The 16,752-nt window shown below is 39.4% G+C and overlaps 2 protein-coding genes across 2 annotated transcripts in view; one reads left to right on the top strand and one right to left on the bottom strand.

Annotated features, from left to right (window-relative positions):
- The window catches only part of OTC (ornithine transcarbamylase), a 47,535-nt gene extending 33,204 nt beyond the window's left edge, over positions 1–14,331 (top strand). The window contains exon 7 of the mRNA XM_050776530.1: positions 13,979–14,331. Coding sequence (XP_050632487.1) covers positions 13,979–14,038 — 60 coding nt within the window. The 3' untranslated portion in view covers positions 14,039–14,331. The remainder of the gene's footprint in view (positions 1–13,978) is intronic.
- Positions 1–16,752, bottom strand: part of DYNLT3 (dynein light chain Tctex-type 3) — a 752,500-nt gene that overhangs the window by 473,580 nt on the left and 262,168 nt on the right. The gene's annotated exons all lie outside the window — the stretch shown is intronic.

Consider the following 16,752-nt stretch of genomic DNA (forward strand, 5'->3'; position numbering starts at 1 on the left):
TAAGGTGCAGATTTGAATTCTGCAGGTCTAAGATGGGGCTTGAGATTTGGCACATCTATTTTTTTTTTTTTTTGAGATGGAGTCTCGCTCTGTTGCTGGAGTGCAATGGCGCGATCTCGGCTCACTGCAACCTCTGCCTCCCAGGTTCAAGCAATTCTCCTACCTCAGCCTCACGAGTAGCTGGGACTACAGGCAGGCGACACCATGCACGGCTAATTTTTGTATTTTTAGTAGAGATGGGGTTTTCATCATGTTGCCCAGGCTGGTCTCGAACTCCTGACCTCAAATGATCCACCCACCTCAGCCTTGAAAAGTGCTGGGATTACAGGTGTGAACCACCGTGCCAGCCCAGCACTTCTAATAAGGACCCAGTTAATGCAGGTGCCACTGTCCTGCAGACCACATTTTGAGTAACAGATCTAGATGACAAAGAAGAAAATGTGAGCTCCCCAACCACATACCTCAGGAAGAGACACAGTGAAACATTTTCCTTGAGCTCTGTTTTGCATCAGAAGACAATTGAAGTTACAAAGATAAATCAAGTAAATCCATCAAAGTAGATCCTTTGTAGAAATTCAGTAGGGAAAACAAAAAGGAAACTTTCTAAAACATCAATTATGGAGACGCTCTGAACTTCTGATTTTTTTAAAGAGCGTATTAAACAACATCTTTAAAACCAATTTACTTGAAAAATTAAATACGGAATGTATTCACATGGTTGAAATATTTATGGTGAAATCTCACATCCACCCATTTTTCCATCCATCTAGATCTTACCGCCATCTCCCCATTCCCCATACCCCTGAGTTATCCACTATTATTAAAGGAAAATATTTTAAAGAAACCAAGAGACAGAATCGTGTTAAAATGAAAGTAGAGAGTCTAAAGTAGAAAGAATGCTCATCTGGAAGTGATGAGACTTGACTTCTGTAACTGGCCTTAATACTAGTCGGCTGTGCCATCTTAGATAAGTATAAACTCTCTAGGTCCCAGTGTCCTCTCCTGTAAAATAAGCAGATTGAGCCATAGAGATGGCAAATGAGTTTTAATTCTTAGATCCCTAATCTCATCACCAGGCTACAGAAATTCTGTTGAGAAGGATTTTGAGCCTGCCTATGATGTGAGACAGAAAGAGTGGCATAACACAGACACTAGAAAGGAGGTGGTGAGGCCATGTGTTGTGCTCTTTTTTTTTTTTAATTTTTTAAAATTTATTTATTTATTTATTTTTTATTATTATACTTTAAGTTCTAGGGTACATGTGCATGACGTGCAGGTTTGTTACATGTGTATACTTGTGCCATGTTGGCGTGCTGCACCCATCAACTCGTCAGCACCCATCAACTCGTCATTTACATCAGGTATAACTCCCAATGCAATCCCTCCCCCCTCCCCCCTCCCCATGACAGGCCCCGGTGTGTGATGTTCCCCTTCCCGAGTCCAAGTGATCTCATTGTTCAGTTCCCACCTATGAGTGAGAACATGCGGTGTTTGGTTTTCTGTTCTTGCGATAGTTTGCTGAGAATGATGGTTTCCAGCTGCATCCGTGCTCTTTATGTCTCTGAGCTACATGATTTGGAGGTCCCTTTGAATTCAGTTCATTTCAGGAGCCATACAATGAGCATCTACTTTGTGCCAGGTCCTCTGCCAGGCATTGGAGATTGAAAAAAAGAGAATAGTATGCACTCACCACATAGCCTGTACAGTTCATAGAAGCATAAACATTTTCAAGTGGGATGAGACCTTGGAGATTATCCATGTTAAATTCCTCTTTTATAGGCAAATAAATTGTTATTATTTTATATTTATTTATTTTTTGAGACGGAGTCTCGTTCTGTCACCCAGGCTGGAGTACAATGGCACAATCTCGGCTCACTGCAACCTCCGCCTCCCGGGTTCAAGTGATTTTCCTGCCTCAGCCTCCCGAGTAGCTGGGATTACAGGTGCCCGCCACTGTGCCTGGCTAATTTTTGTATTTTTTTTTTTTTTGCTACTTTTATTTTATTTATTTATTTTTTTAAATTTATTTATTATTATTATACTTTAAATTGTAGGGTACATGTGCATAACGTGCAGGTTTGTTACATATGTATACTTGTGCCATGTTGGTGTGCTGCACCCATCAACTCGTCATTTACATCAGGTATAACTCCCAATGCAATCCCTCCCCCCTCCCCCCTCCCCCCCTCCCCATGATAGGCCCCGGTGTGTGATGTTCCCCTTCCTGAGTCCAAGTGATCTCATTGTTCAGTTCCCACCTATGAGTGAGAACATGCGGTGTTTGGTTTTCTGCTCCTGTGATAGTTTGCTAAGAATGATGGTTTCCAGCTGCATCCATGTCCCCACAAAGGACACAAACTCATCCTTTTCGATGGCTGCATAGTATTCCATGGTGTATATGTGCCACATTTTCTTAATCCAATCTGTCACTGATGGACATTTGGGTTGATTCCAAGTCTTTGCTATTGTGAATAGTGCTGCAATAAACATACGTGTGCATGTCTTTATAGCAGCATAATTTATAATCCTTTGGGTATATACCCAGTAATGGGATGGCTGGGTCATATGGTACATCTAGTTCTAGATCCTTGAGGAATCGCCATACTGTTTTCCATAATGGTTGAACTAGTTTACAATCCCACCAACAGTGTAAAAGTGTTCCTATTTCTCCACATCCTCTCCAGCACCTGTTGTTTCCTGACTTTAATGATCGCCATTCTAACTGGTGTGAGATGGTATCTCATTGTGGTTTTGATTTGCATTTCTCTGATGGCCAGTGATGATGAGCATTTTTTCATGTGTCTGTTGGCTGTATGAATGTCTTCTTTTGAGAAATGTCTGTTCATATCCTTTGCCCACTTTTGGATGGGGTTGTTTGTTTTTTTCTTGTAAATTTGTTTGAGTTCTTTGTAGGTTCTGGATATTAGCCCTTTGTCAGATGAGTAGATTGCAAAAATTTTCTCCCATTCTGTAGGTTGTCTGTTTACTCTGATGGTAGTTTCTTTTGCTGTGCAGAAGCTCTTTAGTTTAATGAGATCCCATTTGTCAATTTTGGCTTTTGCTGCCGTTGCTTTTGGTGTTTTAGACATGAAGTCTTTGCCCATGCCTATGTCCTGAATGGTACTACCTAGGTTTTCCTCTAGGATTTTTATGGTATTAGGTCTAACATTTAAGTCTCTAATCCATCTTGAATTAATTTTCGTATAAGGAGTAAGGAAAGGATCCAGTTTCAGCTTTCTACTTATGGCTAGCCAATTTTCCCAGCACCATTTATTAAATAGGGAATCCTTTCCCCATTTCTTGTTTCTCTCAGGTTTGTCAAAGATCAGAGGGCTGTAGATGAGTGGTATTATTTCTGAGGACTCTGTTCTGTTCCATTGGTCTATATCTCTGTTTTGGTACCAGTACCATGCTGTTTTGGTTACTGTAGCCTTGTAGTATAGTTTGAAGTCAGGTAGCGTGATGCCTCCAGCTTTGTTCTTTTGACTTAGGATTGTCTTGGAGATGTGGGCTCTTTTTGGGTTCCATATGAACTTTAAAGCAGTTTTTTCCAATTCTGTGAAGAAACTCATTGGTAGCTTGATGGGGATGGCATTGAATCTATAAATTGCCTTGGGCAGTATGGCCATTTTCACGATATTGATTCTTCCTATCCATGAGCATGGTATGTTCTTCCATTTGTTTGTGTCCTCTTTGATTTCACTGAGCAGTGGTTTGTAGTTCTCCTTGAAGAGGTCCTTTACATCCCTTGTAAGTTGGATTCCTAGGTATTTGATTCTCTTTGAAGCAATTGTGAATGGAAGTTCATTCCTGATTTGGCTCTCTGTTTGTCTGTTACTGGTGTATAAGAATGCTTGTGATTTTTGCACATTAATTTTGTATCCTGAGACTTTGCTGAAGTTGCTTATCAGCTTAAGGAGATTTTGGGCTGAGACAATGGGGTTTTCTAAATATACAATCATGTCATCTGCAAACAGGGACAGTTTGACTTCTTCTTTTCCTAACTGAATACCCTTGATTTCTTTCTCTTGCCTAATTGCCCTAGCCAGAACTTCCAACACTATGTTGAATAGGAGTGGTGAGAGAGGGCATCCCTGTCTTGTGCCAGTTTTCAAAGGGAATTTTTCCAGTTTTTGCCCATTCAGTATGATATTGGCTGTGGGTTTGTTATAGATAGCTCTTATTATTTTGAGGTACGTTCCATCAATACCGAATTTATTGAGTGTTTTTAGCATGAAGGGCTGTTGAATTTTGTCAAAAGCCTTTTCTGCATCTATTGAGATAATCATGTGGTTCTTGTCTTTGGTTCTGTTTATATGCTGGATTATGTTTATTGATTTGCGAATGTTGAACCAGCCTTGCATCCCAGGGATGAAGCCCACTTGATCATGGTGGATAAGCTTTTTGATGTGTTGCTGAATCCGGTTTGCCAGTATTTTATTGAGGATTTTTGCATCGATGTTCATCAGGGATATTGGTCTAAAATTCTCTTTTTTTGTTGTGTCTCTGCCAGGCTTTGGTATCAAGATGATGTTGGCCTCATAAAATGAGTTAGGGAGGATTCCCTCTTTTTCTATTGATTGGAATAGTTTCAGAAGGAATGGTACCAACTCCTCCTTGTACCTCTGGTAGAATTCAGCTGTGAATCCATCTGGTCCTGGACTTTTTTTGGTTGGTAGGCTATTAATTATTGCCTCAATTTCAGAGACTGCTATTGGTCTATTCAGGGATTCAACTTCTTCCTGGTTTAGTCTTGGAAGAGTGTAAGTGTCCAGGAAATTATCCATTTCTTCTAGATTTTCCAGTTTATTTGCGTAGAGGTGTTTATAGTATTCTCTGATGGTAGTTTGTATTTCTGTGGGGTCGGTGGTGATATCCCCTTTATCATTTTTAATTGCGTCGATTTGATTCTTCTCTCTTTTCTTCTTTATTAGTCTTGCTAGTGGTCTGTCAATTTTGTTGATCTTTTCAAAAAACCAACTCCTGGATTCATTGATTTTTTGGAGAGTTTTTTGTGTCTCTATCTCCTTCAGTTCTGCTCTGATCTTAGTTATTTCTTGCCTTCTGCTAGCTTTCGAATGTGTTTGCTCTTGCTTCTCTAGTTCTTTTAATTGCGATGCTAGAGTGTCAATTTTAGATCTTTCCTGCTTTCTCTTGTGGGCATTTAGTGCTATAAATTTCCCTCTACACACTGCTTTAAATGTGTCCCAGAGATTCTGGTATGTTGTATCTTTGTTCTCATTGGTTTCAAAGAACATCTTTATTTCTGCCTTCATTTCATTATGTACCCAGTAGTCATTCAGGAGCAGGTTGTTCAGTTTCCATGTAGTTGAGCGGTTTTGATTGAGTTTCTTAGTCCTGAGTTCTAGTTTGATTGCACTGTGGTCTGAGAGACAGTTTGTTATAATTTCTGTTCTTGTACATTTGCTGAGGGGTGCTTTACTTCCAATTACATGGTCAATTTTGGAGTAAGTACGATGTGGTGCTGAGAAGAATGTATATTCTGTTGATTTGGGGTGGAGAGTTCTATAGATGTCTATTAGGTCTGCTTGCTGCAGAGATGAGTTCAATTCCTGGATATCCTTGTTAACTTTCTGTCTCATTGATCTGTCTAATGTTGACAGTGGAGTGTTGAAGTCTCCCATTATTATTGTATGGGAGTCTAAGTCTCTTTGTAAGTCTCTAAGGACTTGCTTTATGAATCTGGGTGCTCCTGTATTGGGTGCATATATATTTAGGATAGTTAGCTCTTCCTGTTGAATTGATCCCTTTACCATTATGTAATGGCCTTCTTTGTCTCTTTTGATCTTTGATGGTTTAAAGTCTGTTTTATCAGAGACTAGTATTGCAACCCCTGCTTTTCTTTGTTCTCCATTTGCTTGGTAAATCTTCCTCCATCCCTTTATTTTGAGCCTATGTACGTCTCTGCGTGTGAGATGGGTCTCCTGAATACAGCAGACAGATGGGTCTTGACTCTTGATCCAGTTTGCCAGTCTGTGTCTTTTAATTGGAGCATTTAGTCCATTTACATTTAAGGTTAATATTGTTATGTGTGAACTTGATCCTGCCATTATGATATTAACTGGTTATTTTGCTCGTTAGTTCATGCAGTTTCTTCCTAGCCTCGATGGTCTTTACATTTTGGCATGTTTTTGCAATGGCTGGTACCGGTTGTTCCTTTCCATGTTTAGTGCTTCCTTCAGGGTCTCTTGTAAGGCAGGCCTAGTGGTGACAGAATCTCTAAGCATTTGCTTATCTGTAAAGGATTTTATTTCTCCTTCACTTATGAAACTTAGTTTGGCTGGATATGAAATTCTGGGTTTAAAATTCTTTTCTTTAAGAATGTTGAATATTGGCCCCCACTCTCTTCTGGCTTGGAGAGTTTCTGCTGAGAGATCTGCTGTTAGTCTGATGGGCTTCCCTTTGTGGGTAACCCGACCTTTCTCTCTGGCTGCCCTTAAGATTTTTTCCTTCATTTCAACTTTGGTGAATCTGGCAATTATGTGTCTTGGAGTTGCTCTTCTCGAGGAGTATCTTTGTGGCGTTCTCTGTATTTCCTGGATTTGAATGTTGGCCTGCCCTACTAGGTTGGGGAAGTTCTCCTGGATGATATCCTGAAGAGTGTTTTCCAACTTGGTTCCATTTTCCCCCTCACTTTCAGGCACCCCAATCAGACGTAGATTTGGTCTTTTTACATAATCCCATACTTCTTGCAGGCTTTGTTCATTTCTTTTTCTTCTTTTTTCTTTTGGTTTCTCTTCTCGCTTCATTTCATTCATTTGATCCTCAATCGCAGATACTCTTTCTTCCAGTTGATCGAGTCGGTTACTGAAGCTTGTGCATTTGTCACGTATTTCTCGTGTCATGGTTTTCATCTCTTTCATTTCATTTATGACCTTCTCTGCATTAATTACTCTAGCCATCAATTCTTCCACTTTTTTTTCAAGATTTTTAGTTTCTTTGCGCTGGGTATGTAATTCCTCCTTTAGCTCTGAGAAATTTGATGGACTGAAGCCTTCTTCTCTCATCTCGTCAAAGTCATTCTCCGTCCAGCTTTGATCTGTTGCTGGCGATGAGCTGCGCTCCTTTGCCGGGGGAGATGCGCTCTTATTTTTGGAATTTCCAGCTTTTCTGCCCTGCTTTTTCCCCATCTTTGTGATTTTATCTGCCTCTGGTCTTTGATGATGGTGATGTACTGATGGGGTTTTGGTGTAGGTGTCCTTCCTGTTTGATAGTTTTCCTTCTAACAGTCAGGACCCTCAGCTGTAGGTCTGTTGGAGATTGCTTGAGGTCCACTCCAGACCCTGTTTGCCTGGGTATCAGCAGCAGAGGCTGCAGAAGATAGAATATTTCTGAACAGAAAGTGTACCTGTCTGATTCTTGCTTTGGAAGCTTCCTCTCAGGGGTGTACTCCACCCTGTGAGGTGTGGGGTGTCAGACTGCCCCTAGTGGGGGATGTCTCCCAGTTAGGCTACTCGGGGGTCAGGGACCCACTTGAGCAGGGAGTCTGTCCCTTCTCAGATCTCAACCTCCGTGTTGGGAGATCCACTGCTCTCTTCAAAGCTGTCAGACAGAGTCGTTTGCGTCTGCTGAGGTTTCGGCTGTGTTTGTTATTGTTTACTGTGCCCTGTCCTCAGAGGTGGAGTCTACAGAGACAGGCAGGTTTCCTTGAGCTGCTGTGAGCTCCACCCAGTTCGAGCTTCCCAGCAGCTTTGTTTACCTACTTAAGCCTCAGCAATGGCGGGCGCCCCTCCCCCAGCCTCGCTGCTGCCTTGCCGGTAGATCACAGACTGCTGTGCTAGCAATGAGGGAGGCTCCGTGGGTGTGGGACCCTCCCGGCCAGGTGTGGGATATGATCTCCTGGTGTGCCTGTTTGCTTAAAGCGCAGTATTGGGGTGGGAGTTACCCGATTTTCCAGGTGTTGTGTGTCTCAGTTCTCCTGGCTAGGAAAAGGGATTCCCTTCCCCCTTGCGCTTCCCAGGTGAGGCAATGCCTCGCCCTGCTTCAGCTCTCGCTGGTCGGGCTGCAGCAGCTGACCAGCACCGATCGTCTGGCACTCCCCAGTGAGATGAACCCAGTACCTCAGTTGAAAATGCAGAAATCACCGGTCTTCTGTGTCACTCGCGCTGGGAGTTGGAGACTGGAGCTGTTCCTATTCGGCCATCTTGCTCCGCCCCCTAATTTTTGTATTTTTAGTAGAGACAGGGTTTCGCCATGTTGGCCAGTCTGGTCTCGAACCCCTGACCTCAGGTGATCCACCTGCCTCGGCCTCCCAAATTGCTGGGATTACAGGTGTGAGCCACCGCAGCCAGCCGCAAATTAATTATTCTTATACAGCTTATTTAGAATGGCCTTTAGGTTCAGCACTGCTGTGATACATTTTTCTAAGATGTTCTAATACTTGTCTTCCTCCAGACTAGCTTATCCAATACAGTAGCCAGTAGGCACATGTGGCTTTTTAAATTTAAATCTAAACTAATTAAAATTTTACAAAATCGAAGATTCAGGCTGGGCACGGTGGCTCATGCCTGTAATCCCAGCACTTTGGGAGGCTGAGACAGGGGCATTACTTGAGGTCAGGAGTTTGAGACCAGCCTGGCCAACATGGTAAAACTCTATCTCTACTAAAAGTACAAAAATATTAGCCAGGCATGGTGGTGCACGTCTGTAATCCCAGCTACTCAGGAGGCTGAGGCAGGAGAATTGCTTGAACCTGGGAGGCAGAGGTTGCAGTGAGCCAAGATTGTGCCACGGCACTCCAGCCTGGGCCACAGAGCAAGACTCCATCTCAACACAAAGAAAAAAAAAGAAGATTCCATTCCTCAGTTCCTCAATTATACCAACCAAGTTGTTGAATGCTCAATAGCCACATGTGGCTGGTGGCTACACTATTGGTATTGGACAGCACAGACATCGAACACTTCCATCACTGCCGAGAGCTCTGTTGGACAGCACTACTCCAGGGAATAATTTTCACACATACAACTTGATTTAAAATCAGGATGAAATAAGAAAGGAAAGCCGCAACGTGACCCTCTAGTTCTGAGATGCCTGTAATGACTGATGTTTAAGATATATAACTAAAATAGGATGAAGGGCTTTTTCTTTAATGGTGTAGCATTTTTTAAAGCATAAGTGTCCTCTTTCAGCGCTTGGAGTAGCTTTTTAAGGCCTCCATGCTAAGAGACTTCCAGTAGTGCTGTTCAGAACGCTTCACTAATTGCATCATTCTCTTCATAGTGCACAGGTCTTTGGATCCCTTTGTTTAAAAACAAAAATCACCCATTTCCTCCCCATGAAGCTTGCTTTTGTATTTTTCAGTGATTAATAAGGCAGTAGGACTCACAAAATGTGGACAGATATTTTTCCTCTGCCTATAAATTTTACACTGGAGCTAAAATAACCTAAAGGAACCTTGAAAAAAAGAAAAAAAGCTGACACTTCAAAGCACTGTTATCCACATATGACTCTTAAGTCCAAAACACCATTGCAAATGTAACTCACAGTATTTTATAGTCATTTACTTCTCCCCAAGTTAGAGTTGCCAGATAAAATACAGGACACCCAGTTAAATTTGAATTTTAGATAAACAATGAATAATTTTTAGTCTAAGTATGTCTCATGTACTATTTAGAACATACAGTAAAAAATGTATTTGTTGTTATCTGAAATTCTTGTTTAACTGCTTGTCGGTCTGCGTTTATTTAACTGAATCTGACAATCCTAATCCAAGTTGAATTTGTAAGTTTTTATTTGGAAATAAAGTTGATACAATCCATAGACAATTAAAAACAAAGCAAAAATGAGAGGGGCTCCCAGGAACCCATTAAAAAGTTTACAGTGTCTTTTACCTGGTAGACATTCTTATGCCAAAGTTTGCCCTGGGTAAACCAGTTCCTTCTTGTCATTCAGACATCACCTTAAATGTTACTGTTGAGCAAGATCTTCCCATGCCACTCACTCTTAAGTGGTTCCCAAGGCTCCTTTATCTCCTTTTTACATTTTATTTTCTAACGGCACTACTTGATATTTTTGTATTTTTTTGTCTGTTTGTTGCCTGTCCCCCCACTATAATGAAAACTTCTTTATGAAAGCAGTAATCCTGTCTGTAACATTCTTTATTATACCTAGAAGTGTGCCTGACACATACTTTAAATATGGACTCATACATTTTTGCAGCTTAAAGGCAATATAGGGAATTGGTTTTAGAACATAAGTTTTGGAAATCAGGTTAAAATTCCGGCTCTCTCTGTGATCTTGGGCTCCTAATCAACTTAGGCAAATACCTTAACTTCACTAAGACCAGTTTATTCATATGAAAAATGAGGATAAAAAAATAGAACTAACCTCTTAAGGTTATGAGGATTCAATGAGATCAGAGTCATGTGAGCATTGTAGTCAGGACCCAGGGACAGGTAGGTGCGGATCCACCTCTCGCCACCACCACTCAGGAAAATTCCTACATCTCAGTTTCTCGATCTGTATTTTACATCTCTTACCATTTCATACAGTAGGAAAGGATATTACATGTTATGATGCACATACAGCACTCAGCACAGGGCCTGGCATGTGATAACTTTGATAAGTATATTCAGTTAACACCTTTGAAATACAAGACCTGCACTTTTGATATAGGCTAGGAACACATGTACAGTATGGTTGAAGTGTAAGAAAAAGTACCTGAGAGACCACAAAACTACCTTTTAAGAGTAGAGTCATCCAGATTCACCCATGTTGTCACAAATGACAGGATTTCCTTTTTTAAGGCTGAATACTATTCCATTGGATATATACACCACATTTTCTCTATCCGTTCATCCATTGATGGACACTTAGGTTGATTCGATATCTTAGCTATTGTAAATAATGCTGCAGTGAACATGGAAGTGCAGATATCCCTGCACCAGATTGGTTTCAGTTCCTTTGGATATATACTAGGAAATGGGACTGCTGGATCATATGGGAGTTCTAGTTTTAGTTTTTGAGGAACCTCTATACCATTTTTTATGAAGGCTATACTAATTTAGATTCCCACCAACAATGCACAGGAGATCCTCCCTCTCTGCATTCTTGTCAACACTTATCTTTCATTTTTGTAAAAATAAAAGCCACTCTAATAGGTGTGTGGTGATATCTCATTGTGGTTTAATTTGCATTTCCCTAACGATTAGTGATACTCAGCATTTTTTCATGAACTTGATGATTTGTATATCTTCTTTGGAAAACTGTCTGTTCAGGTCCTTTGCCCATTTTTTAATCAGGTTATTTTGTTTTCTTTCTCTTTAGTTGTTTGACTTCCTTATATATTTTGGATATGAATCCCTTAACAGATGTATGGTTTGCAAATATTTTCTCCCATTCTGTGGATTGTCTCTTCACTTTATTTATTGTTTCTTTTGCTGTACAGTAGCTTTTTAGTTTGATGCAATTTGATTTGTCCATGTCTGTTTCTGTTGCTTGTGTTTTCAGGGTCATATGTGAATAATTACCAGACTGATGTCATGGAGCTTGATATGGTTTGGCTGTGTCCCCACCCAAATCTCATATTGAATTGTAGCTCCCATAATTTTTGTGGAAGGGATTGGTGGGAGATAATTGAATCATAGGGGCAGTTTCCCCCATACTGTTCTCGCGGTACTGGATAAGTCTCATGAGATCTGATGGTTTTATAAGGGAAAAGCCCTGTTGCTTGGCTTTCATTCTTTCTCTTGCCTGCCACCATGTGAGATATGCCTTTTGCCTTTTGCAATGATTGTGAGGCCTCCCCAGCCATTGGAACCGTGAGTCCATTAAACCTCTTTTTCTTTATAAATTTCCTAGTCTTGTGTATGTCTTTATCAGTAGCGTGAAAACAGACTAAGACAGAACTTTTTCCCTATGTTTTCTTTTAGTAGTGTTACAGCTTCAGAGCTTATATTTAAGTCTTTAATCCATTTTGAGTTGATTTTTTAATATGGTGTGAGACAAGAGTCCAATTTTATTTTTCTGCATGTGGAGATCTAGTTTTCTAAATACCATTTGCTGAGGAGACTGTCCTTTCCCCATTATGTGCTCTTGGCACCTCTGTCAAAAAGCAATTGACCATAAATGCATGGGTTCATTTCTAGGCTTTCCTTACTGTTTTGTTGGTTAATGTGTCTGTTTTTATAACAGTACCACGTTGTTTTTATTAAAATATCTTTATAATATGTTTTAAAATCAAGGAGTGTGATGCTGCCAGCTTTCTTCCTTTTGTTCAAGATCACTTTGTCTATGTGGGGTCTTTGTGGTTCCCTACAAACTTAAGGATTGTATTTTTGATTTATGTGAAAAATGACATTGAAATTTTGATAGGGGTTGCATTGAATCTGTAGATCACTTTGGGTAGTGTGGACATTTTTACAACATTAATTCTTTCAATCCATGAACATGGGATATCATTCCATTTATTTGTGTCTTCTTTATTTTCTTTCATCAGTGTTTTATAGTTTTCAGTAAACAGGTCTTTTAACTTCTTGATAAAATTTATACATAAGTAATTTTTTGTTGCTATTACAAATGTGATTATTTTCTTAATTTTCTTTTCAGATAGTTGATTATTAGTACATTAGAAATGCTACTGATTTCTGTATGTTGATTTCATTTTCTGTAATTTTACTGAATTCCCTTATCAGTTCTAACAGTTTTTTGGTGGACATTATGCTAAGTAAAATAACCCAGGCACAGAAAGACAAATACTACATGATCTCACTTATATGTGGACTCTAAAAAAGTTGAACTCATAGAAGTAGAGAGTAGAATGATGATTACCAGAGGCTAGGGGATGGGAAGGAAGGCAATGGGGAGTTGTTGATCAAAGGTTACAAAGTTTCAAGTAGACAGGGAGAATAGATTTTGAGATCTATTACACAGCAGAATGATTATTATAGTCAATAATAATATATATTTCAAAATAACTTAGAGAAGAAATGTCAAATGTCTCTCCATAAAAAAGATAGGTAAGTAAGGTGATGGATATGTTCATTAGCTTGATTTAATCATTGCACATTGTATACATATATCAAAACATCACAATGTACTCCATAAATATATACAATTATAATTTATCAATCAAAAAATAATAATTTTTAAAAAGAATAGAGTCAGAGAAAACCTGGGTTCCAACCCAGTTCTGCACTATCTGTCATCTCAAGGATTGATTTCCTCAACTATAAATTATAATGATGAAAACTACCTTAGAATTTTGTTGTATTAAACGAGGTAATGAGTGAGCATTTCCCTCTAGCTCACCAAAGCTCCTGGCACAGTGCTTGAAAAATATTTCTTGGCTAATACATGAAATGGTACTTAGTATTCTATCTAATACCTAGTAGGCACTCAGCTAACACTCACCATTGTTTCTGATATTATTATTGTCATTCTTGTGGAGGTTGAGAAGAATAAAAGTGAAAATTACCATTTGTGGTTGACAGACCAAGGGGAAGCTGTATACTCTTGGCTATAGAGATAATACTCTTTCAGGAATACCCAGCTTCAGACAGCAGACATTGCTCAGATCACTCTACATCTGATTCATCCTAAACTTCTCTAGGTTGTGAGTGATCAAACCATAGTATAAACACAAGGATCTGGGATAGGAGGGATTATATTTCTCTAAAACTAGCCAATAACTAGGTTTACATATGACTGGAAAATTCAATCACGGCTACCACTGTAGCATCTCATTTCAACTCTGTGACCCACTAGTCCTGGAGTGAGTCCTAATTATGCAGTGTTTGTGTATCTATTTGGGTCAGTCTGATCTCTGTTGACCTTCATTTATCCCCTCCTCCAATAAATAAATAAATATTAGTTCAGAATTGTTCTCTTACCATTTTCTTGAGAAAACGCATTTTAACTGTAGCTCTGCAAAGCTGAAACCTAATTCACCTTCTCTAGGTCCCTAAGCAGACTGTCGCTAATGTTTATCCATTTCTTTCTTTCTTTGTCGTGTCATCAGGCTGTCATGGTGTCCCTGCTGACAGATTACTCACCTCAGCTCCAGAAGCCTAAATTTTGATGTTGTGTTGCTTGTCAAGAAAGAAGCAATGTTCTTCAGTAACAGAATGAGTTGGTTTGTGGGGAAAGGAGAAGAGAATCTAAAAAATAAACAGATCCCTAACACATGGTATGGGTGAACTGTATGATACCGCTTTGCCATTGTGAAACTTTCCTGAAGCCTTTAAGTGCTGATGCACTGTAATACACGCTTAACTTTGCTTAAACTCTCTAATTCACAATTTCTGAGTTACATTAAGATATCATATTATCATATACATTTACTTCAACATAAAATACTGTGTTCATAATGTATAATGTCTAAGCCATTAAATCTAATCTATGCTTATTACCTGAATAAATTATCACCCACACTAATTTATAAGTAAACATTTACCAGGCAGTGAGCTACTGGTAAATCTGTGGGCTGCGTTCCTGTCCCCCAGGACCAACTAGAAAGCCAAATGATTCATCTTACAGATGTGGTACAATTTTCAGGCCAATGAGGTAGACAGGCATTCATTTATGGAGGCAAATAACACAATTCTTAAAATATAGCTATTACTGTTCCCAAACTCTGAAGTTTTTTCCAATAACTTGTGAGAATGTGGTAGTGGGGAGTTCTTCAAGAGCATGCATCTCTTCTCTGTAATGAGTACTTACTGTTACAAGCCATAAGAAGCTTTTGTTAGCAAGTGGTAAAACCATGGATACCTAGAGTAGCATTTTCTTAGGTTCAAATTCTCCAGCAAGAGCAATTTAATTTTTTTCATGTCTGTGTTTATCATGCATCTACTCACACCATATGCTGAATATTTCCATAAATCTACTACTTGCAACATTTTGGCCAATCTTTTTCCTCGAATTTTTCTTTGGGATAATAAAAATTTACATTATTGAATTATTATAATGTAATTACAACTAGATTTCTCTTGTGGGTGACCAACATTTGTATTGCTGAATGATTATGACATAATTTGAATTTTTTAGTTAAAATGTTAAATAACATAAGTGAAGTTTTTTTTTTTAAATTATACATTTTACAGAATACAAAATAATGTAATTTCCTTTACATTCTACATTTACTATTAGAAAAATGTTTCCAGGCTGGTTGACTGATATTCTTCAGCACACATCTCTGACTTAAATGAGTAAGCAAGGGATGAATTACAAATTAGATTTGCAATGAAGATGCAATAAAACTTTTTTTTTTTTTTTTTTTTTTTTGTGGGGGAAAGAGGCTTATAATGTTACAGAAAAAAAAAATCAAATTTTCCAGTAAATGTCAAAGGTGACTTTCATGTCCGTGGTAATTTATTGGAAGCACTTAGAAAGAGAGTGGAGTTCAGTGAAATATCTTTCAGCAGAGAGTATAACAATGATTTAACCAGAAGGTGTCATATGGATTGTGGAAGGCTCACCCTCAAATTGCCTACACAGAAAGAAGTGTCCTTCCACTTACCAAATGGTCTCCCATAGTAACGAGGTCCCGTCTCATTCCTGGTTATTCTTTGAATTAAATGGATAGCATAGTCTTCTTCCCTCAATTGGAAAGAACTTGTAATCATTTTCTTGCCAAAATATAGTCATTTTTTCCTCAAAAAGCCCTATAGCTTTCTTTATTGGGTACATACAATTTAACCTCATTCTCAGCCCAATTCTGTAGGAATGTATATGCTTTCTTAACTTTTCCTCTTAATCAGACATTATTTATACTGTCAGGAAAAAAGAAAATAGTGGAGGAAAATTCACCCTTAATTTTTGCAAAGCTGTTTTCATCTCCTCTTTCTTCTTACCCCTTTTCCTGTATAACTATTACAACTCCAAAGTCTAATGAGAACTATAGAAATGACCCTTACATCTTTGGTGTACATAATAAATCCTATTACCTAACATAACTAGCCAAAGAGCTCTTTTCTTCCAGGATTTCTCCACAATAACATTGGGAGTAGAAACCATGAGTGATTACACTGCAATGATTTCAATGTCATCAGTTTTTGTTTTTGTTTTTGTTTTCAGTGATAAGTTTCCAGGTACTTTAGAAAAATAATTCAGTGTCAGGGCTGGGCATGGTGGCTCACGCCTGTAATCCTGGCACTTTGGGAGCCCGAGGTGGGCAGATCACCAGAGGTCAGGAGTTCAAGACCAGCCTGGCCAACATGGTGAAACCACCCCCCCATCTCTACTAAAAAAGTACAAAAATTAGCTGGGCGTGGTGGTGGGTACCTGTAATCCCAGCTACTCGGGAGGCTGAGGTGGGAGAATCGCTTGAACCCTGGAGGTGAAAGCTGCAGTGAGCTGAGAACACGCCACTGCCCTCCAGCCTAGGTGACAGAGCGAGACTCCATCAAAAAAATAAATAAATAAAGAAAATAAAGAAAAATAATTCAATGTCAGATATTTCTCTCTTTTTTTTCTTTTTTCTTTTCTTTTTCTTTTTTTTTTTGAAACAGGGTCTCACTTTGTCACCCAGGCTGGAGTGCAGTGGTATGCTGTCAGCTCACTGCAGCCTCCACCTGTTCAAATAATTCTCCTGCCTCAGCCTCCCGAGTAGCTGGGACTACAGGCACGTACCACCACGTCCAGCTAATTTTTGTATTTTTAGTAGAGACAGGGTTTCACCATGTTAGCCAGGCTGGTCTCAAACTCCTGAGCTCAAGTGATCCACTCACCTCGACCTCCCAAAGTGCTTGGGATTACAGGTGTGGGTCACCATAACCAGCCTCAGTATCAGAT

This window comes from Macaca thibetana, chromosome X, assembly GCF_024542745.1.
Source record: "Macaca thibetana thibetana isolate TM-01 chromosome X, ASM2454274v1, whole genome shotgun sequence".
NCBI classification, from domain to species: domain Eukaryota; kingdom Metazoa; phylum Chordata; class Mammalia; order Primates; family Cercopithecidae; genus Macaca; species Macaca thibetana.